Below are 23,333 nucleotides of genomic sequence, written 5' to 3' on the forward strand. Positions count from 1 at the left end.
AAAAAAAAAAAAAAAAAAAAAGAAAACAAGGACCTCCCCTTTTATATCATGTGCATAAAATATTAATGTAGTGTCCTAATGTGATGCGACCCAATCAGGAGGACAATTCGACGGGAAAGAGGGTTCTTACTACATCCCAAACAAAAAACAACCTTTGACCTCTTAGAACCAAAACAGTCCCTCCAAAACATGCAGACTGAAATCATTAGATGTGGGTAGTAGTAGTAAGCATCAATATTAACAATCACAGACAGGTCTACCACATACAGGTACGTCGCAGGATGAAATGCTCGGAAAACACAAGTTGTTCATTGTACACAGCATCCAAACACTAAACGCCATCCATCTAATACCCAATGATCATGCAAAACCTTCCGCTGGCTGAGAGTGGTATGTACGCCGCCTCAGTTGAGATTCTCGATTAGGCTGTTGCAGGAATATTCTTGTAGGATCGTTTGGATCAACATACCTGCACAGTTCAACAAGTTAACTTTTCCTTTTAACTATAATGAACAAGAAGAATACAGGCATGCAACTCACGCATGTCTCATCATTTCGTCAACTGGTGTTTGAGTTGCTTGTAAAGGATCCACTCGAGGAACTGTCTCATGACCAGACTGAGAAATGTGTTGATTATATTGTCGCACAGAAGCAATCAAATTGAAAAACAGTGGAACAAAGGTTCCACAGCCCCCTTCCTTGAAATAGATCTTGAAAGAATGAGTGGAATAGAGGGCTCTATGCTGGTCCTCTGGCACAACCTGGAATTATTGCAATTGGGACTAATATCATCAGGATTTCCAAATTATAATTAATGTTCAACTTCTCCTTCTCACATACTTACCGGCTCCACAAGTCCCGATATATTGTTGCAGAAGAATATTGGCTGGTTAAATTTTTCAGCATGCACATAAAGCTGCAAAGAAAGGCGTAATGAATCAAGAGAGCTGCTTATATAATTGAAGTTAAATGTACTCATTGACCTTCCAAATACTTACCACCAGACATTATAAGGTGTTGAGAGCTAGATCTATATTAAAAGAGACAAGCAATGCAAATGTAAAGGAAGGTGTGCCAATGCAGATCTGTTCTAGTGGTTAAAACCAACACCTTTTAGTGAAGAGGTCGTGGGTTCGAATCTCAATGCGGCATAATAATAGCCCCATCCCCCAGCTTAATAAAGCCCCCTTGTACCAAAAACAGAAAAGAAAAAAGGGTAAGGTGTAAAGGATCAACAGAGCTCTGCTTATATAGTTGGAGTTAAATGGACTCATTAACCTTCCAAATACTTACAGCCAGACATTATAAGGTGTTGAGAGCTAGGTCTAATTAGCAGATACGAGCACTGCAAATGTAAGGCTAAAAAGGACAACCACATAAACTGCTTTAAATGATTTAAGTGAAAGGCAACTTTAGAGCCTTACCCTAACTAAACAGGGTTGGCTACATCTCTCCTTGGGCCCGCAATCAATTGTATTCTCCGTCATACTTGATACAAGGCCTAAGTTATGCATGTCTTCTCACCTAATGTCATATGCCTTGCTGTTGGTTCTTTTAGTTCCTTCAATATGAATCAGATTACACTTCCATACTGGAGCATCCAAAGGCTTCCATTGAACATGGTCATGACACGTTAAACAACTTTCTCATAGCTTATCATGTATAATAGCTATTTTCAAACCAGCTCCAATATGATTGATTCTTAACTTGTTTTTTTTTCTACTTTTGCCACTCATCCATCTCAACATCCTCATCTCCACTACATTGAGTTTATCAATGGGATGATTCTTAACTGCCTAACATCATCACCAGTCATATTACTGTTCTAGATTAGCTTCTTATAATTTTTAGAGGATTATTCTCTGTGAAATATCATCTTCTATGTCACCCTTATTTATGATTGAACTAACATATCTAAAATATTCACCTTACAGAATAAAGCATCTTGCTGTTGTTATCAAGGAGTTATGGGATTTCCTGACTTTAGGTTAATAAATCCGGGTTTCTAGCAAGGAGTGGTGGAATCATTGTGATATAAAACTCAGATCATGCTAGGGTTTGGATCAAGTGTTCTAGGTGTAGGCTGTGGTGTATGAAGTTAGGGCCAATTTAATCGACACTGATGAGATATAAGGCTTCTCGACAGAAAGAAGGATCAGAACAGGGGATTGGGGATCAGGGATCAAAATAGAAAATAAAATAGAGGAGGGGAATGGGGAACTGGACTCAAGCTTACCTCAAAGGAGGGGCCCTGTATTCAATTGTGGAGGAGCTGGAATGTAATTCAAAGGCTGAATGCTCAACCATAGCAGGATCAAGGCTTTTCTCACCAAGAACCCTAATAATCCCTTTGGATGAACTCATCGAAGCAAACAACTAATCTGTACCTTGATCAGTTAATTCTCTAAGAGAGTAGAAACAGCTGATATTTGATTCCGACTCAGTGTGTATTCTTCCCTCTCGAAGAGGGAGATATATATAAGATTACAACTTAAGTCCTAAAGAAATTAGGATTTAAAAAACTTAATTAACTCAGGACAAATACTAGGGTTCAATTAGGACTCCAAACACACTGATCAGCCTAATCATAGTCTGCTACACCACTGAATAAAACTGTAATAAAGGACTTCCATAAAAAAAATGAGAAAAGACCTAAAGGGCAATTATGCCCAGGAATTAAGGTTGGGTAGAATTACACAATTGCCACTATCCAACTGGAATTACAAGAATGCTCTAAAGAAAAAGAAAAAAGAAAAAAAAAACCAAGTATAAAATACGATTAGACTAACAAGGTACTGCTGGGCAGCAACTTGGGCTTCCTCTTGGAGATGCAGGTCCATCAACTACAAAAATCAACAGTGTCATATATAAGGGTAGACTTGTAAATGGATAACTGAAATCCGCCTCTGAATCCGGTTTTTTCCTTGACGGAAAATATCCGTATCTGTCCAATAACCAAATGGATTTGGATTCGGATATTTAATGGATCGGATAATATTTTATCCAGTTAGAATAAAATATCTCAAGCCTCATCTACCAGCAGCAGAAAAACCAAACTCTTGGCTAAACAGGTTATGCTCAAAGCCCAAATTGCGGCTCTTGATGAAGAAGACAAAGAAAGAAGAATATGACCAATCCATCAGTGATTCTTTGATGCACCATTGCCACATTGGACAACATGCTCAGGATCCACTGGATGAAGATGAAGATGATCTTCTCGCCGAGTCTGTCGCTTTGTCCCCCTTTGTTTGTGTTATTAGCAAACGCGGGCGAGGACGCGGACGTCCTAAGAATACTACCAATGTCACCGGCAAAGGCAAAAGGTCTTCTGCCAATTAGCCAATCCTTCTAGTTCCCAGGATGCGAAGTTGGGAAACCGTTAGCCATAACGGCATCAAAGAATGGTCCTTAAGCCGTGACGGTAATATCGGCACCCTTTTACCCAGGGTAAAATATGGGTTACCGTTACTATTCCGGCCCTGAATAGTCTGATGTGTCCTGTCAGTAAAAGGGCAACCGGTTCATCATTTTGGTTTAAGAATGGTCCAGCCAATATACGGCTTGGTCAAATATGATAAAAAAAACCAGCCAAAACCCGACTCAGCCAAATTGGGTTAATCATTTTGAACCGGACCAATAGGGAAAACAGTGTCTATGACACATGGAATGCCCTGGAATGGTTCATCATCTATCATTTCTACATCCAACGATGCAAGATAAAGATCTACATCCAATAGTGCAAAGCAAATCATCAAATCAAGGCAACATCAAGGGTCAAGAGTCAAGCTTCCAATCGGACGGACAAGGTTAAAAGGAATCTTATCCCCACCAACCTTATCTTATCCTTATCCTTGAAGATTGCTACCAAATCTCAAAGAAATAATCATAGCCATCAATCAAGATTTCGGGGAATCCAACGGATGTCCTTCTTCTTTAAGGACCCTCCTTCTATAAATTGAAGAGTGTTCTCAAAGGAGAGGAGGTTGGTTTCTTTGCAAGAATAGAGAGCTCAGAGGAGTGCTCCTCTAGGATTAGGTGATTTCATCCCTTCCCCTCTCTGTATCATCTTGTATTATGTTTGTAACAATGCTGTCTTGCATCTCCGATGCTTTGTAACAACGTCTTTCACCACGAAAGATCCTATTCTTACCCTGGTATTTTTTTTTCTTTTTTAAATATAATATATTAGCCCTGGTTAATAGGTTTAACCACCATTTAATTAATCCCTTGATGGATTATTTACTTAAAAAAAAAATCTCAATCGATCTTTCTTCTTGTTTAGGTAATTGAGTTGAATATTGGGTTTACGGTTTACAACAAAACCTTATCCTTCTTCAACTGTGGGAAAAACTGAAGCCGTACTTCAGTATTTCCCCTCGACCAACGGCAAGCAACAATTAGTCTTTTTGTTTTCTTCTATCTATTTATTCTAGATTCAACACTTGAAGTCATGGCAAAAGATCTTGACGATTTTTTTTCTTCTAGGTTATTCTTGGCAACTATTATGTGGTTGCTTGGGACGTAGTGGAAGAACTTGAAATCAAAGAGTCAAAAGGTGTAGTGTACTTGAATCCCCAATTCCATTTCAAAAGGTGTTGTGTACTTTTATATTTAGTTTGAAAGTTGAAACCCCATTTCAAGACTTTTCCTTGGAGTCCCCACCAGATATCATAGGTGGGTAGATTTCCATAAAAACCCATTTAAGACAAAGTTTACTTCGAGAGAGCCATTTGCTTGTTTTATTTATTTATTTCTTGCTGTTCGAGGCACTTTTTTTTTCTTTTCTTTTTCCCCCCCTTTTTCTTCTTCTCTTACTGTACGAGACACACAGTAAAATATGTTTCACTCTAGAAGAAAATTACCACATCAGACCCATTTGCTCTTAGACTGTCTGCAACTAGAACCTAGTCTTCTAGAAGACCTTACCAGGGTTTTTCCATATTAAGCAAACTAACCATTCGATAATTCCAAATTCTCACCATATATTCCCAAAGCTCCAATTTCGGCCTAGTCTGATGGCTAGATTTTATAATATATGTTTGCCCTCTTCATTCAATCTCACTCTCCATTAAAGCCGTGACCTGCAAAACTGTAAACCTGATTTTGTTTCTTGATCTGATTAACATACTGAAACCAAATTATGGTTTAGGTAAAACTGGTGACTTATGACCATTTTCTAAACCCTAACCAATCCCTGAAATTATTGTATTATCTTCAATCCTATTTCTACAAAAGCTACTTCATTACTAATTTACTACACAAGTAACCACCTGATTGGACTGAGATTTTCAGTATGGTTTCCTACTTTCCTCCCCCCAAGATCCACACTCAATGTTAACTCTAGACCCATCTATCCTACTGTCCATTATTACAAATCACCCTAATCTGATCCTATCATTTAAATACTGATTTTGGTTTTGTAACTGATTTAAATTCACAAACCAGTGCCCTACTGTCCATTATTACAAATCACCCTAATCTGATCCTATCATTTAAATACTGATTTTGGTTTTGTAACTGATTTAAATTCACAAACCAGTGCTGCATTAGAGACAAAATGAAAATATGACGTATAAAAAAAAATTCTGTCCTACTGAAGTAATGCAACTGTTCCAGCCAACGAGAACAAAAACCACATGGAAAATGACCTTGGACCAGTGCTGCATTAGAGACAATGAAAAGATGACGTATAAAAAAAAATTCTGTCCTACTGGAGTAATGCAACTGTTCCAGCCAACAAGAACAAAAGCCACATGGAAAATGACCAAATCCAAGGTTCATGCAATTTCAGTACCACTTTTGAGAGATTAAAAAGTTGTATATATCATAAGCAATTCTTTGTGATTGAAAATTATGATCCTCTTACAGGCAACATGAACAGAAAGCACACAGAAAATGATGATTCAAGATTCATCTGATATCAAGAACCACTATCTGCAGCTAATATCAACTGTTATGTCTTTAGTTTATTTCTACTTGTTAGTTTGTAGGTCAGCTAGTTTCTAGTAGTTCTCTACTTTTATTTTTAATGGACCTCTAATATTGTGGCACTGTAATTGATTATCATAGAAGGCAAGGTAGGGGAAGGACAATCACATGGACTGTTTCTCTAACTAGCAAAAAGTCTCTTCAAGTTTTCTTCTTTTCTTCTTGATCCCTATAATTTGGCCTTACTCTGAAAATGTTTAATTTTCTGTTATATTTTCGTTATCTTGGGATCTTTCGTGGGAGACTAATGTTTTGAATCCTTCCGCATTACCCAATGTAAAGTGTAGAGATAGATGACCTTTGGTGGATTATCCAGAACAAGCATCAAGATCTGAAAAAATTGGCCATATTTGAAATATAATAATGTTCATTTCCATTTTTATTCCCATATGAACATCATCATTTCCATTGTCATGAATTTCACCAATATGTAGAATTGCTTAAAAAGATTTTGCTATGTGTCTGATTTCATTGGACGTTTCTTGCAAAAATCTACTTGCAGAGGCTTGTTATTTTTTCTTCCTGTTTTTGGTGGAATCCAAGGTTGATTTGCATTCAATCCTATGTGGCTTGATTTAATACTCAAACCATAACCATAATCTTTAGAATGTTAATGCTTCCTTGTTTGAGAGTTCCGCTTTTTATTTATTGATTTCGTTTTATAATTGATTCACCATTTCAAAAACTCTAACTAAGATGATTGACAAAGATAAATTCTTCTTTTCTAATTATATTGTACCTACTCTCTTTAACTTCAAATTGCTCTTTACATTTTATTTATTTATTGTTTAGAAATTTATCTATTTACACGCATATAAATCTACAGTAACATGTATTTTTTTTAGTTCCACGTATTTATGAATGCAAACATATTTTTTAGCACATTAGCACTTATACATGAAATTTTTTATGTGTGTTTTATATATTTGTGAATGTAGATTGTTAATTGTTAATTGTACACTAGACATGGCCGATCTTCACTATAGTTCAGTTGCTGCATCAACTAGTACTCCTAGCAATGTTATAGCTGCCTCTAATACTAATGATAAGGAGATTGAAGATGTGAGTACACAAAAAGATAGTGAAGAAGGGAATATTGGTAGTTGAGTGGATATACCCAAACCTAAACGTCGCAAAACTACATCTCTAGTTTGGAATGACTTTGATAAGGTTATCCATGATGACAACAAGGTGACAACCACATGCAAACATTATGGAAGAGTCTTCCATGGTGCAAGTGCCTTGAGGACACCACACTTAAGTAGCCATAAGAAGACTTGTAGTAAGAAGTTCACTACTCCTATTGGTCAACAACTTCTCTCGATCACAAAAAATAGTATTAAGCCTTGTAAGGTGGGAAACTACAAGTATGATGTTGATCATACACAATTTTTTTTTGCTAAGATGGCTGTCAAGCATGCTTATACATTCACCATGGTTAGTTTGTATTATATTCAAAAAGTTTAAGAAAGATGTGTTGGCTCTCTATGATGGAGAAAGAGAAAAGTTATATAAGGAGTTAGATAAGTTGGCTTGTAATGTTAGTTTCACCACTAATTTGTGGACATCAGTACATTGGCTATTGTATTTTAACACGTCATTAAATAGATGATGTGTGAAACTTGCACAAGAAGATCATTTATTACCAGATGCTTCTAGCACCCCATACTAGTGAAGTTATTAGTAAGCATGTAAAAGCTCAATTACTAAATTGGAATCTTGACAAGAAAATATATTCAATTGCAGTGGACAATGCTTCATCAAATCATGCCATGATAAACCATCTAAGGGCCAGTTTGGTTATCTGGATCCAGAGATTTCAAATCTTTGGATTCATGAATCGGAGATTTATATCTGTTTGGTTGTAAAACATCCTTGGATTCATGAAATCCAGGGATTTAATTTTTTTGCCTAAAAATGTGAATTAAGCATTGGTGAAATTCATGGATTCCACCATAACTCCATAAGTATAAAATTGATTAAATTTATGGATTCATGTGGAGTAACCAATGAAACTCTATGAACTTTGATAGATTTGAGGCTAACCAAATAGTTAATTTTTTGAACCATAAATTCGTATATTTGAAATCCCATTTTATTTCAAATCTCTGGATTCATGTAACCAATCAGGCCCTAAAAGAATGGCTTAGTCAAAAAGGAGCATTGATGAGAAATCAAGAGATTTTCCATGCGTGGTGTTATGTGCATATAATAAATTTCATTATTCAAAATGGATTGGTGGAGCTTAGAGATGAGTTGGTAAAGATCCGACACATGGTCAAATGGATAAATGCAGCACTGTCGAGATCTCAAAAATGAAAATATGCTTTGTCCTAGTGCAAGTTGGTTGACAAAAAGAGTGTCTCTTTGAATGTCCCAACAAGGTGGAATTCCACCTATGAAATGCTCCATAATGCTTTAGTGGTGAAACTAACATTTGAACGTCTGGTAGAATTAGATAACAACTTCAAATGTTTGCTAATTAAGGAAGAGTGGGAGAAATGTCAAAGAATTAAGACATGTCTAGAAGTTTTCTATGATGTAACTCTACATATGTCAGCTTGCAAATATCCTACAACCAAATTTTACTTTAAAGATGTATGTAATGTTTTTTCAAGGATACATGAATGGGAAAAAAAAGAAGAAAATGATTGCATTAGGTCTATGGCAATTGCTACGAAAATCAAGTTGAAAAGTATTGGAAAAATACTATATTGTTTATGGCATTTGAAGCTATTTTTAATCTTCATTAGTAGATGAAATTAATTAGGTTTTGGATGTGTAAAGTTTGTGGGAATGTTGATGCTGAAAATTATGTCTCATAGCTTAGATTTGATGTGGCTGATCTTTATGCTGAGTATGCAAGCGAGTACGATAGTTCAAGTGAACACACTATTGAGGATGTCTTTGAAAATTATATTAGAAAAGAATCCGATGGAAGTTTTAGGATTGAAAAAAAGAATTACAATGATGATTTCCATTTTTTTAGTACAAAAGAAAGATGATTTCATCCAGTCCTCGAAATTTGATTCAAATCAATATTTGGATGATGATTTATTTTCTTATGTTGAGGATGATTCTTGTTTTTGATATTTTGCATTGGTGGAAAGTCAATGGCCTCAAGTTTTCGACCCTCTCTAGAATGTCTCATAATATCTTAGCAGTTCCAGCTTCAAGCCTTTAACAGTTGCTTTTGAATCTACCTTTAGTATTGGAGGTAGATACATCACTAAAGCTCGCTCACTCTTACTCCCTGATGTTATTGAAGCTTTGAATGCTTGAGAGATTGGTAGCCTAAAGTTAACTTTGGTAAGTAATTATAAAGATATAACTTTAGATAATCTCTTTTTTATAATGTTCATGGTGTAACTTGCAAATATTATTATTTCTTACTAATTTGGATATTTCTATTATGTTGTATGGATCATATTCAATTGTGGATGAATGAACATAATTGTCAAATGCTAATGACATGGATAGTTGGATATTTATAAGGTAGACATTTTCTATGTTAATTTTTATTAATTGTAATTCCATTCAATAATTGCTATGGTCTCTCATCAATTTTCATTCTAGTTCTTATATTTCAATTTTTTTTTTTAAATGTTTCCTTATAGGATATTCTCAATATTCAAATGGCTATGGGTACTTGCAACAGGTTATGGTTTGCGGGACTAAAGTATGTGTACTACAATGCTAATACAAAACCTCCGACCATCCCTGATAACCAAGCTTAAAGCGCCACTTATTAATCAACCCCTGGTCGTTGACCACCCATGTTGTTTTCTTCGCTTGGTTGGTGTTCCATTTTGTTGTTTGAGACTATGCCGCTGGGTCGTGAACAAGAGCTGAAACACGTTCAAGCTCAAAGCTTCATCAAACTTTTCTAAAATGCTAAAATATTGGAACCAAAACTCTTCAACAAAATATTACTTTTTTTTTTACCATTATTATTATGAATAAACATACACTCTAGTTAAATAAAGTGAAATTTGTAATGGTCTAAAGAAAAGAAAGGATTATGCTGATTTTTCTTTAACAGACTTGATGTAGCTTTATCTTACTCGTGGGCTCTCCCTCTTCTTCTTGATTTTCATTCCCGTTCCCCTTCTTTTCCTTTGTAAGATATTATTCTTATATACCCCACTCTCCATCTTTATTGCTTTTCTTTCTTTAACATAACAATAAACATGATGGAAATTCTTAAGCATTTTGCATCCTCCAAAACTGGTTCCTTCCACCTATTGTATGTTGTAGTTATTTTTTTGTTGGATGTCACTGTTCAGCATGAATGTTGGCTCCTTTTACTACCGTTGCTTAATCTTGCAATTTTCAGATTATTGAAACTTCTTACATAACACTTTTAAAACTGCTTGCTATGTTACTTAACTAGTTACATATAAACATGTCCAACCTTGAATTTATGCTGTTCATTGTCTTAGAAGTCTTCTTTTATCATGTATTTTTGTTATGGAATTGTGGATTTGATTGCACCATTGAATTAAATGCTTGAAACTGCTGGTTGTGTTAAGCTGATGCAACAATATCATTTTGGTTTAGTCAAAATTCTGATTTGTACAACTAAGGAACCTAAACATACTAGGACTAAATAGGTTCTCTCTAATTACTTTACCTTGGATAAGATATCTATCTCTTTGGACATCTTACCTAACTCTTCACTGGTTGTGGTACGTATCCAAAACATGGAGAATTACAAGGCAGGTGGGCTTTTTTGCTTTTCCAGAATGGGACAAGCCGTGGCCATTTCACTTGATCCCTAGTCTTTTTTGGATTTGATCTAACTTTTATGACATGTCATGATCTAGTTCTATATGTTTTGTATCAACTTAAAATAGCATTGGATAGTTGTTTATACCTTTTGTTTCTATCATCAGAAAAAAAATCACCCATCATAATACAAAAAATTACAATATGTGATTTTGTAACAGGTTATGACTTTTATGGATGATATTGTAATTGTAATGGATTGGATTTAAACGATCAAGGGTGGTTTTGTGGCAGGTTATGGATGATACAGTTTATTGGTTTGAACTTTTTTGAATTATGAAGGGTGATTTTTGTAATAGGTTATGGTTTTTATGGATGATAATGTGATTGTAATAGATATATCAATCTATGGCTGATTTGTGATAGGTTTTTATGATGCATATAGATGATATAGTGTCAAGTTACTTTGGAATAAGATTATTGGTTGTGGTCAGAGGGTGTATTGATTTGAATTTTTTAAACTAAGGAAAAAATAATTTGTTAGAGTATACCCACCAAGGTCAATTTATGAAAAAACCATTAGAATCATGGTGGAAGATCTCGCGAGATATCTTGTTTTTTCAAATAGGCGAGACAAGATGGAGGTCGAGAACAGAGTTGGGATATCTCGCCGTATCTCACCCTGAATCTCATTGGAACTCTCAATTTTTGTTTTTTTTGTGTGGATTTCAACTGGATTTTCACTTGTAACTACTCTTAGCACATCAACATCGAAGGAAGATCAAACATTCTTTGATTGCCTAATGAACTTATGACTTAATGACTTATTTAGAACTTCTAATGGTTGTATAATTTCATTATTCTATTCTTGAAAATTGAGATTGTGATACTCATATAGATGGAATTTTGATAACATTTAGGTTACTTGATGCATTTGATACACTTGCTTTTCATTTATATGCCTTAAAGGTTCTATATTACATGTTGTATAACCTTTGCATTCCCTAATCCTACAGCATTTTGATTTCACACTATGGGTAGACTTAGAAATCATACTTAGGGTTGTTTTCTAACAAATCCAAGGCCACCAATGTGTTTAAAAGGCTTTAAATAGGCTAAATACCAAGTTTCAACCCAATTGAGACCCTAAAACCCACCCAGATGAGCCATCGAGTTGACACAAAAAAATTTTATATTTCGATTGAGATCTTGCCGAGATGGTCGAGATCTTAGTTTTTGAAGGTGGCGAGATCTCGCTCGAGAGCGAGATCTTCTACCATGATTAGAATAAACATTTTTTTCTTGTAAAACAGGCTGATAATTGGATTTGGAAACCGGAAATTGGAAATCGGATAATGACAATTGGCAACCAATAATCGGATAGTTTATTGGATCAGATAATTATTGGATATCCGATAGAGCTTCGGATTCAAATTTGGATACCTTATGAAAATATCAGCCGGATATCGGATCGAATTCAGATAAGGCCAACTACATCAGCTTCTAGGGATAGTAGGTTTTTTTTAATCCAACCATTCTAGTGGACTGGTCGAGGCCAGCAGCTATGAATACCCTGTGCTGGTTGTGCGAAGGCAGCAGATCGGGATCGAAGAGCGGTTGTTTAGCAGAGGTATGAGCCCGACATCCCAAACTCTTCCTTTCGGAGTCCAGCATACAAATTTTCTTATTGGATTTGGATAGTGGTGTATTTAAGCTGAATGCGATCCGTTTACATGTCTATATAAGGGTGTGGTGGCTTTGGAAGAAAAACCATTAAGCACTTACACCGTAGGTATGAATGAGTTGTATCAATTCTAAGATAACCATGTGGGGGACAAGGACAAGTGGCAGCGCCCTATTTGGGAGCTACCACTCCCATGTTGTGCATAGGGATTAGGCAAAAGGGGCGGGGGAGAAGTTCGTAGGGCAAAGGGACAAGTGGTGCTTGTAGGGGAGAGAAGAGCTCTCAGTCGGGGCAATTAGAGTTTGTATTCAGGTTGGGAGAAGCCTTGTAACTGCATTTTCTGGTTATCAATTGCAGTGTTTAAGTTATTGAGCCATTTGCAGTCTTCTTAAGCTTGTTTTACCTTTCAATTGCGGACTGAGTGTGATTGTGTGATGTGGTGACATCGTGTGCTCCAGGAATCTATCATTGAGAATACAGGTCTGCCAAGAGCTGATTTAGGGTCCAAGCAAGGAACGTGCTGGGTTCTTATCAACTGGTATGAGCACTGGTATCGATTCCAGGGAATGGTCAGGAGTAGATTAGAGAATTAAGTATAGGATCTTGACTTGAACTAAGACAGCTCCAAGGACAGGTACTGGCTCTGCATTCCAAGCTGGGCTTGTTGATTCAACACATGGAGAAAGAAAAGAAAAACAACCATGAGTATAGGGAGGAAATATGAACATTACCTTTTGTGTGGCAAGGCTGTGGATTCGCAAGGATGGAGCAATACGTCCACCTTTACAGAATCGTTGGTGAGGAGATGCTCAGAGTAGTGGCAATTTGCTTTGATGGACCAGCGTTGGGGTGGTTGAGGTTTAAGGAGTTGTAAGAACAAATACCATCGTGAGAGGGTTAACCATGGTGCTATAGGTTTGCTCTTCACAGTTAAAGATGCCCAAGAAGCCCTCATCAGTCTTAGGCAAACTAGCACACTAGCAAAATACCGTAAGCAACTTTACACCCTTGTTCCTATCACCGAACTCTAGAAGCTTGGTTTAGAGAAGCTTTCATGTCAAGTCTCATTGAGGATGTGATGGCTGAAATACAGCTCTTTGCACCAAAGGGTCTGCCCAGGACATGGATCTAGCCCAATCTATTGAAGCGAAAAATTGGGCCTTTTGCGGCACCCAAAAGCTCATAGGTACCCATCCCATAGCAATCAGACCAAGTGGAGCCCAACGTCACTTTACTATAGGGATGACCAGCCCAAATGGGCCAAAAACAAATACCAAAATAATGGCCCAGCTCCTGGAACCGGGTCCATCCCAACTGATACGGGCCAGGTGAACCAACCTACTGCGAACCCCCCAGTTCCGTTGTGGTCGCTTGGCGGGAATGGTGGTGGTTGTCGCTCTTATTGGCTCATGACAAATCAAATTAGAAGCCAAGATGGGGGCTTATGTTTCTTTTGCAATGCACCATATTCCAAGACACATCAGTGTCCGTACAAGCAACTTAAGGTCCTGTTGTCACATGAGGAGGAGGATCCAACAGCTATGGTGGGGGATGGGAGGTTCATAACATTGGCTATGCTGGCTGAATGATCGACTTCACCTTGAGGGCAAGGTGAAACAAAAGGAGGTAAGTGTTAGGACAATAGTTCGTTGGTGGGGGGGGGGGGGGGTACACATGGATGACTTGTAGGGAATCAATCCCCAAATAATGAGCGAGGACAAGGATAGGTGGCTGCATCCTATTGGGGAGCAGCCACTCCATGTTGGCCTATTAGGATTTGTTGGGGATTATAGGGGCTATATTAGTGTGTTTAGGAACCGACAAAGAGGGGAAGAATCTTGGATCAAGATGCAATTATGAGGCCAACTTAAAAAATATCTTAGAAATAAAAGAAGCCAATTTTGATCAACAGCTGAGGTTAGTTAGAATTTTATTTTATTATATTTTTGTTGAAAAAAAAAATAGTGTATGTATGGGATCCACAAGTAGTCAAAGATTAGGATCCACCATTACCGCTTCTGTCTCCCCCTCTATATTCTTAACTTGGGATTTTTTTTTCAGCATTTATTTATTGTTTCCTTTCCTCTTGGGTCCTTATCAAAGATGAGTACAATTGTGCCTCTCTTTGGTCAAGGTTTCCTTTTTATTTGTTCTGTTATTTACTTTTTGCATTTTTTTTAATATCCGTTCCCCTAATCATTGGACTATAAGCTACGACAAGGGGTCCACAATCAATGTCTCCTTAGTTGCACTCCCCTTCCCTCGATCCAAGAGTGACACTTGTATCACCTCCCTTTTCTTTATTTATTTTTCTATTGTGATCACTTTTATTCTTGCCTTTATTTATTTATGCATTTTCTTTTATTAGATGATGAATGGTTATGTTATGTCTATTTTTATTTTTATTCTTCTCAATTCGACTGCGTTAAATGCATGTGCTAGGACCGTTAATTTAGTTTAAGTAATTAAATAAAAAGTTTAAATATTCTCATTCTTGCACTACCATTAAGAGAATTAAAATTAAGTGGTATATCTACTTGAGACCAACATGTTTGCCATACGATATCGTGCACTAGTGGTTACTTTTATTTCACGAACAAGTTTTTGGTGTCGTTGCTGGGGAGGTATTAATCCATATATATAATCCAAAGATATTATTCTTAACTAGAGTATAAACAAAAATGAAATAGACCCCACTTTGTTGTAGAATCCTTATGATTCGATTGTAGGTGGCTCTAAAGACTATATGGATTCCCTTGCCCTCAACCTATTCGGCGCTAAGCTATACGGCAACTTTACTGCTTAGGAATCATTGTTTTAATCTTTGTGGTGGGGAAATTTAATACTTACTCTCGTTTTGTTTTTATTTTCCCCTTTCTTCTTTAGTTACTTCATTCGAGAATAAAATTAAAATTTGAAAAAATGCAAATCATTGTAAGAGCCTTAAATTGCATTAGGTGATTAGTGTATACAAGTCTGAACTCGTGATTCCACCAATCGACTTGTCAGAGTATCTACCTCAACCATGGGTGGCACACCTTCATCTAGGACTTTAAGGATAGGTTCTACCTTGCTAGGACAGCACAACCCTCGTGCATAAGCTTACCTGCAGCCTAGGGGAATAACTATGAACTTAAATATCAATTCAATATTGTGTTACCCCACTTTCATGGGTTGTCCTCAGAAGATGCATATTTGTTCTTGAAAGAATTTGAAGGGGGTATGTATATTCGTCAAGATACAACAACTCAATGATGATGCCGTTAAACTTAGACGTATTCCTTTCTCACTCAAGGATGGAGCAAAGAAGTGGCTATATGGACTACCAACCAATTCTATCACCACTTGGAGCTGGTTTACAGTAGCATTCCTTCAGAAGTTTTTTCCATTGCATAAAACAAGTAAAATTAGAAGGATATTATGTAGTTTAGACAACAGCCAAGGTCATTTTTTAAACTCATGGAGAGGTTTCAAGGTCTATTCCAAGGATTTACCCATCACAGAATCAAAAAATGACAGCTTGGCCAAATAATTTATGAGAGGATTGATTCCACACCAAACAAATGTTAAATGTGTGTTTTAGGTTTTACTGCTTATGAGGATGAAAATGAAGCTTGGGATTTTTCAGTTGACCTAGCTAAAAAGACAAGGGAGTGGGAGTCCACTCGAGAATGAAAGCGCAATAGGAGGTAGAGTTTACTATGTTGATCGAATTATAGCTAAAGAAGCTTTGATAGCCTCATTAAGAGGATGGAATCCATTATTCTTAAAACACCAAACCTAGTCCACCAAGTCAATCATCAAGTTGCTATGCACAATAGGTGTCACTCACTTGGTCACATTATGGAGGAACGCCCCAACACTTTAGCGAGCAACACCACAAATGAAAATGTAAGTGCACTTTATTAGAATAATCCATATAATGATACTTACAATCCAGGCTGGAGAAATCATCCTAATTTTTCTTAGAACCAAGGGAACCATAGAAGCCTCTTCAATTTCCAAAATCAAGGGCAACCTAGCACCCAAAGGCCTAAATTTGCACCTATTTTTCCTAGGCCTAATTTAGGTCCTCAAGCCAATTTTGCTAGGTCACCTCTCTAAGCACCTTACCAACAATATCCTGCTTTTATAAATACCGGAGAAGCAGCTAGAATTAGTGAGCTAGAAAAGAGTATGGCCCTTCTCATGACAAGTTAAAATAACGTAGAAAGACAACTCATCCAGCTTGTCAAAATTTTGCATGAAAAGGAAAAAGGAAAAAGGAAAATTGCCTAGTCAATCGGAGCCTAATCCTGGACATCAAATGTTGGCTCAACAAAGACTTCCTACCCCTTAACTTAATGTTGTGCAAAGTCAACAACCACAAGGGCCTTCCAAAGAGTGCAAAGCAGTGTATGCTTTACGTAATGGCAAAGAGTATCTTCAGGTTAGTACTCCTAAACTTTCACCATCTGACTCTCCCACTGTTGAGGCAACTATTGTGCCTCCCATTCAAGGTTCGTTTGATGGATCTAAAGTAAATCTAGATGATTTAGATGAAGAGACCCAAACTGATTCTCTTGAAAAAGAAAAGACTACTGATAGAGTTTATATTCCACCTGCCCTTTATCCAAACTGTCTGGTTAATAAGAAGAATGTTTCTATGGAGCAAATTTTAGATGTCTTCAAAAAGGCAGAAGTGAACATCTCTCTTTTGAATGCCATATACCGGACCCCTGCCTAAGCAAAAGTTTTGAAAGATTTATGCACTTGTAGAAGAATCACTAGTGATCCCAAAAAGGCGCTCTTGGTAGGTAACATCAGTTACATAATTACTCAACTTGTAACAACCAAGTAAAAGGATCTAGGGAGCCCTACCATAGCCTGTGTTATAGGCACTACCTACTGTTGGTTGAGTTCTACTAGGAGTTCAACTCTATTAGAGTTTTTGTTTATGTAATTTTCTGTTCTTGCTACCCAAGTAAGGGCATTTATGCGATAGTGTTCTTTCCACTTTATTATAAATAGAGGGCTTAAGATCACACTAGGTCTTGCCCTTACTATACACCTCTCGAGGGGGAGAGTCCTAGAGGAGAGGTATTCTTTCCAACTCTACATCTTCCAATCACACACAAAGACTCCCACACACCACCACAACACAACTTAAGAGTCCAAGAAGAGTTTTTTAACTGGGGGATACTTCGGCAAGTATACCTGAGGACTCTAATTCTCCCCCTTTGTTTTCTAAACCATCTGAAGAACCTGGTCAGAGGGAGACCACTCCAATGAGGCACACTATTGAGGTCTTTCTAAATAGATTGACTAGAATAAGGAGGTGTAGATTTACCATAGGAAGAATTACAACTGCCCAAAGCAGTGGAGAAAGGTGACACATTACCACTTCAGTCTCCTGCTTTAGAATCAGATCTACTCTTCCCACTAAGGTATCTTCTTCTGATCTTCCTCTTACCGTGCTTTTATATCCTCTCTATCATTTATATCTGTTCTTAAAAGTTGGCAAGAAACCTATGCTGATAAGAGATGGAAGGCAACTATGCTAGAGGAAATGAAGAAAAATGATACTTGGGAGATGGTTACACTTCTTACAAAAAAAAACTTGTGGGCTACAAATAGGTGTTTGTGGTTAAATAGAATATGGATGGATCAGTCAACAGGTTGAAGGCTAAACTAGTTGCAAAGGGGTTTACCTAGACCTATGGGATTGATTATCATGAAACTTTGCTTTGTTGCGAAATTGAACACTGTCAGAGTTCTGTTGTTTGTAGCTGTGAACAAAAACTAGAACTTGCACCAACTAGACGTAAAGAATGTCTTCTTACATGGAAAGTTAGAGAAATAAGTCTATATGGAAATCCACATGATTTCTTCGATGACAATATTTTAGGGAAAGTTTGTCGGTTAAAGAGGTCAATTTATGGGTTAAAACAATCTCTTAGATGCTGGTTAGGATGCTTCCTAAAGGCAATAACTTCTATTGGGTACAAGCAAAGCAATGTTGATCATACACTGTTTGTCAAGAAGTCAGGTACTAATATCACACTTCTCATTGTTTATGTGGACGATATTGTCACCATAAGGAATGATGGTGAGGAAATTTAAAGGTTGAAGGACTTTCTTGGCAGAAAGTTTGAGATAAAAGATTTAGGGAAGTTATAGTACTTCTGAGGGATTGAGGTGGCTCAATCAAAAAAGGGTATATTCCTATTCCAAAGAAAGTATGTCCTAGATTTATTATCAGAAGTGGGAATGTAAGGGTGTAAAGCAGTTGATACCCCTATTGAAGCTGGAGCTAAACTTAAGGAAAAAGAGGGAGAATCAATAAACAAAGGAAGATATCAAAGGCTGGTAGGGAAGCTTATTTACTTGTCCCATACTAGGCCAAACATCGCTTATGCTGTGGGGATAGTGAGCCAGTTCATGCATGATCCATATTTAGCTCATATGAAGGTTGTTATCAGAATACTGCAATATTTGAAGAGGACTCCTGGAAAAGGAATACTTTTGTCTCCCATTGATAATCTAAGAGTAGAAGCATACATTGTTGCAGACTAGGTTGGATCTCCTGACAGGAAGTCAATTTCAGGTTACTGTACTTTTGTTGGAGGTAATCTAGTTACTTGGAGAAGTAAGAAACAAAATGTGGTAGCTTTATCCAGTACCGAAGTTGAATATAGAGCTATGGCTCGTGGAGTTTGTGAGCTACTATGATTGAAAGGCTTGCTAGAAAATATTGGAGTTCAAATTCCAAACCCTATGATGCTATATTGTAACAAGGTTGCCATTAGTATTGCCAATAAACCTGTGCAATGTGATTGAACTAAACACATTGAAATTGACAAGTTTTTTGTCAAAGGAAAGCTTGAACAAGGGCTGATCTACATGCCTTTTGTGAGGTATGTCGACCAAGTGGCAGATATTTTCACTACGGGTTTAAAGGAAGGAGATTCCCTTCCTATTATAGGCAAGTTGGGCATGACTAATATCTATGCCTCAACTTGAGGGGGAGTATTGTGGTTGAGTTTTACTAAAAGTTCAACTCTATTAGAGTTTTTGTTCATATGATTTTCTATTTATTATTGCCCAAGTAAGGGTATTTATGTAATAATGTTCTTTCCACTTTATTATAAATAGAGGGCTTAAGATCACATTGATCAATTCAAGCCGTCCTACCATAATCGATAGTCTCAACACCTACATTGAGTGTGCTTTACTTGATTTTGGTGAAGGATGAATCTTTTGCCTTACCATGTCTATAAGCAACTAGGTTTGGGAGAATTGAAAAAACTAGAAATACTCTTCAATTGGCAGATAGGTTAATTAAGATTCCTAGAGGGATGGTTGAGGATGTTTTACTTAAGGTGAGAGAATTTATTTTCCAGTTGATTTCATGATGTTAAATACTAAAGTTTTCTCAATTGAGTATGAAACCCTAATAATTCTAAGAAGACCATTCTCGACTACCAGTAATTCATTAATCAATTGTCGAAATGGCCTCTTACGATTATCTTTAGGAAATCAAAATGTGGAGTTTAACATGAGCAACCACACATGGAAGAAGAGATCAATATGTTTGAGGATTTTATTTTTTATTTTTCACATGATTTAGTTACTAATTTTGATATTGATTTTGATTCGGGATGCCAAAAATTTATGGATATGTTGGATGATGATAGTGAAACTTTCTTTTCTGAAGTCTTAAGTCTTCACACTCCTTTAGAGCCTATTGAACCCCTATCCATCTCCATTCCTAAGGCATCAATCATTGAATCCCCTAAGCTAGAATTGAAGGAGTTGCCTTTTAATTTGAATTATGCTTTCTTAGGACAAGATATTACTCTTCCTGTCATTATTGCCTCTGATTTAAATTTTGATCAAGAGGAAGAGTTGATCACACTGTTGAAAGAGAATAAAGAAGCATTAAGTTGGTCTATATCAAAGGTATAAGACCTTCCATTGTACAACTTCATATTCACCTTATGGAAGATGCCAAACCTTTTAGAGAACCTCAATGCAAGGCTAATCCTATGATGCAAAAACAATTTAGAAAGAGATCATTAAGTGTTTGGATTATGGTATCATTTATCTATCTTTGATAGCCAATGGGTAAGTCATGTTCAAGTAGTTCCAAAGAAGTCTGGGGTTACTGTAGTCCAAAATTCTGCTAATGAGTTGGTTCCTAGCCATGTTCAAACTGAATGGCAAGTATGCATTGATTATAGGAAATTGAATGCCACAACTCGGAAGGACCATTCACTTTACCTTTTATTGACTAAATGCTTAAGAGGTTAGCTCGCTGTGAATGCTATTGGTTTTTTTTTTTTTTTTTTTTTTTTTTTTTTTTTTTTTAAATAAATTTTTTTTAGTTATTCTGGTTATAATTAAATCCCTATTGCATTAGAGGACTAGCACAAAACAACCTTCATATGCCTCTATGGAACTTTTGCTTTTCATCATATGCCTTTTGGTTTATGTAATGCACCTGCAGCATTTCAAAGGTGTCTGATGAGTATTTTCTCAGATATAGTGGAAGTTTTCATCGAGGTCTTTATGGATAATTTTTTTGTTCATAAGTTTTTCTAATTCTGACTGCCTTCATTGAGGTACTTTATGAATTGTGGAGATGTAGAGAAAAGAATTTGGCTCTTAATTGGGAGAAACGTCATTTTATGGTGAAAGAAAATTGTTCTTGGTCATGTGATTTCTAAAGATGGGATTAAAGTAGATAAAGCCAAGGGGTGGACCTTATTGCTAATTTACCACCACCTGCCCCCCCCCCCCAAAAAAAAAAAGAAACTGTTAAAGGTGTTAAAAGTTTTCTTAGGTCATGCTGGCCATTACCGCTGTTTCATTAAGGGTTTTAGTCAAATTGCAAGACCTCTCACCCAATTATTATCGGAAGACCAAACTTTTGTCTTCTCTAAAGAGTGTTTGGAGAGTTTTGAACATTTGAAAAGAGCATTGACTAATGCTCCTGTCATTCAAGCCCCTGTTTGGACTGAACATTTTGAATTGATGTGTGATTTTGCCATTGGGGTTGTTTGAGGGCAAAGAATACAAGTAGTTACCCCATCTCATATATTATGCAAGTAGGACTCTAAATGATGCACAGCTTAATTACACTACCCACTAAAAAGGAAATCTTAACTATTGTTTTTGCTCTAGAGAAGTTCCAGTCCTAATTGGTTGGATCTCATGTGATTGTCTATATAGATCATTCGGCCATTCAGTATCTTGTTCAACAAAAAGATGCCAAAGCTTGTCTCATTAGATGGGTTTTACCTTTGTAAGAATTTGATCTTGAAATTAGGGATAAAAAAGGAAGTGAAAATCTTATTGCTGACCACTTGTCTAGGCTTTCTAATTCAACAATTGATTTATCCCCACTGAATGAGAATTTTCCTGATGAGCAATTATTGGCAGTGAATAGTGGTTTGCTGATATTGTGAACTACATGGTTACAGATGCAACTCCTGCCCATTGGTCCACCCAAGATAAGTATAAATTCCATTCACAAGTGAAATATTTCTTTTGGGATGACCTTTAGCTATTCAAAATCTCTCCTGACCAAATCATACAATGATGTGTGCCAGATCTTAAACAACACTCTATTCTTTCCTTTGCCATGATCAAGCTTATGGAGGCCATTTAGGACCCACCAAGCTGCAGCCAAAGTTTTGCAATGTGGATTTTATTGGCCTAACTTGTTCAAAGACGCTTTAATTAATAAGGCATGCTCTTCTTGTCAATCTCTTGGGAAACTAAATAAAAGAAATATGATGATTCTTAATCCAATTCTAGTGGTTGAGATTTTTGATGTTTGGGGAATAGATTTCATGGGCCCTTCCTAAAGTCTTTTGGAAATGAGTACATTCTGTTAGTGGTGGATTATGTGTCTAGATGGATTGAAGCCCGTGTTTGTAAGACCAATGACCATAAGGTGGTCATCCAATTTTTAAGAGAGAATATCTTCTCCCAATTTGGTATGCCTAGGGTTATCATTAGCGATAGGGGAAAACATTTTTGCAATCGACCTTTTGAGGCCTTAGTAAAAAAGTATGACATCTACCATAAGTTAGCTACCCCTTACCACCTGATAACTCTATGAAATAGAGTTAAGATTGGTAACTTTATACTTGAGATGGCTTGACTTAGGAGTATTTTATCTTTGTTTTAGTGTTAGTATTCATTAGATGTTGTTTTATTGAGTCTTAACATGTTGGATCTTGTATAGGTCATTATTGTCACTCTTACATGAACTTCCCTTCAGTTTAATGGATGAATTTGATTAATACTCTTTCTCTTGAAAAATGTAGGTGAAGATCCATAATAGAAGAAGAATCTGCATGTCCTCTAACTTTACTGTAGAGTTTGCTACAGCAATACGGAGCAGAATATTCTTAGATCCAATTCAAGTGGAAATGGCAAAAAATGGCTAACTTAATGGACTTTCTTCTTGTCATTCCATGAAAGATCTCAGCCGTTAATATCAAAAGAAAATGTTCTAATCCTACAAGCCACTTTTAACCTAGCACTTTTGGAGGAAAAGAGGAAAAGAGGAAAAGAGGAAAGGAGGAGGCAAAGAGAGAGGGGAGATTGTAAGACACGGCTAAGGAAAGAGCAACACACGGCTAAGGGAATAGAGGAACGGCTGAAGCAAGGAGAAGAAGAACTAGAGCTGGAATCATTGCGGAAGCAAGGAAAGCTGCTGGAGAAGAAGGCTGGAGCTCTTGTGGAAGCATTGAAGCTTTAATTTCTTTTCATTTTTATAAACTTATTTTCTCATCTTCTAGCTTAATGTTAACTATAACTACCACTGTGTTTTTAATGTCTGTTATGGGCTAAACTTGTGTTGTGTTGGGATGATAGTAGTACCTAAACCTGAATTTTGAGATGTAACTATCATGTGTTCTTTAGTTTTACTACAATACAA

At 36.7% G+C, this 23,333-nt stretch overlaps 1 protein-coding gene across 1 annotated transcript in view; it reads right to left on the reverse strand.

Annotated features, from left to right (window-relative positions):
- Positions 1 to 23,333, reverse strand: part of LOC149006161 (classical AGP protein) — a 64,735-nt gene continuing 41,402 nt past the window's right edge. The window contains exons 3-5 of the mRNA XM_089164646.1: positions 845 to 916; positions 541 to 761; positions 1 to 469 (exon numbers count right to left, since the gene is read on the reverse strand). Of these exons, the coding sequence (XP_089020772.1) occupies positions 361 to 469; positions 541 to 761; positions 845 to 916 (402 nt within the window). The 3' untranslated portion in view covers positions 1 to 360. The remainder of the gene's footprint in view (positions 470 to 540; positions 762 to 844; positions 917 to 23,333) is intronic.

Source organism: Hakea prostrata, chromosome 8 (genome assembly GCF_041222555.1).
Source record: "Hakea prostrata isolate BN-2017 chromosome 8, UWA_Hpros_2, whole genome shotgun sequence".
Taxonomy (NCBI): domain Eukaryota; kingdom Viridiplantae; phylum Streptophyta; class Magnoliopsida; order Proteales; family Proteaceae; genus Hakea; species Hakea prostrata.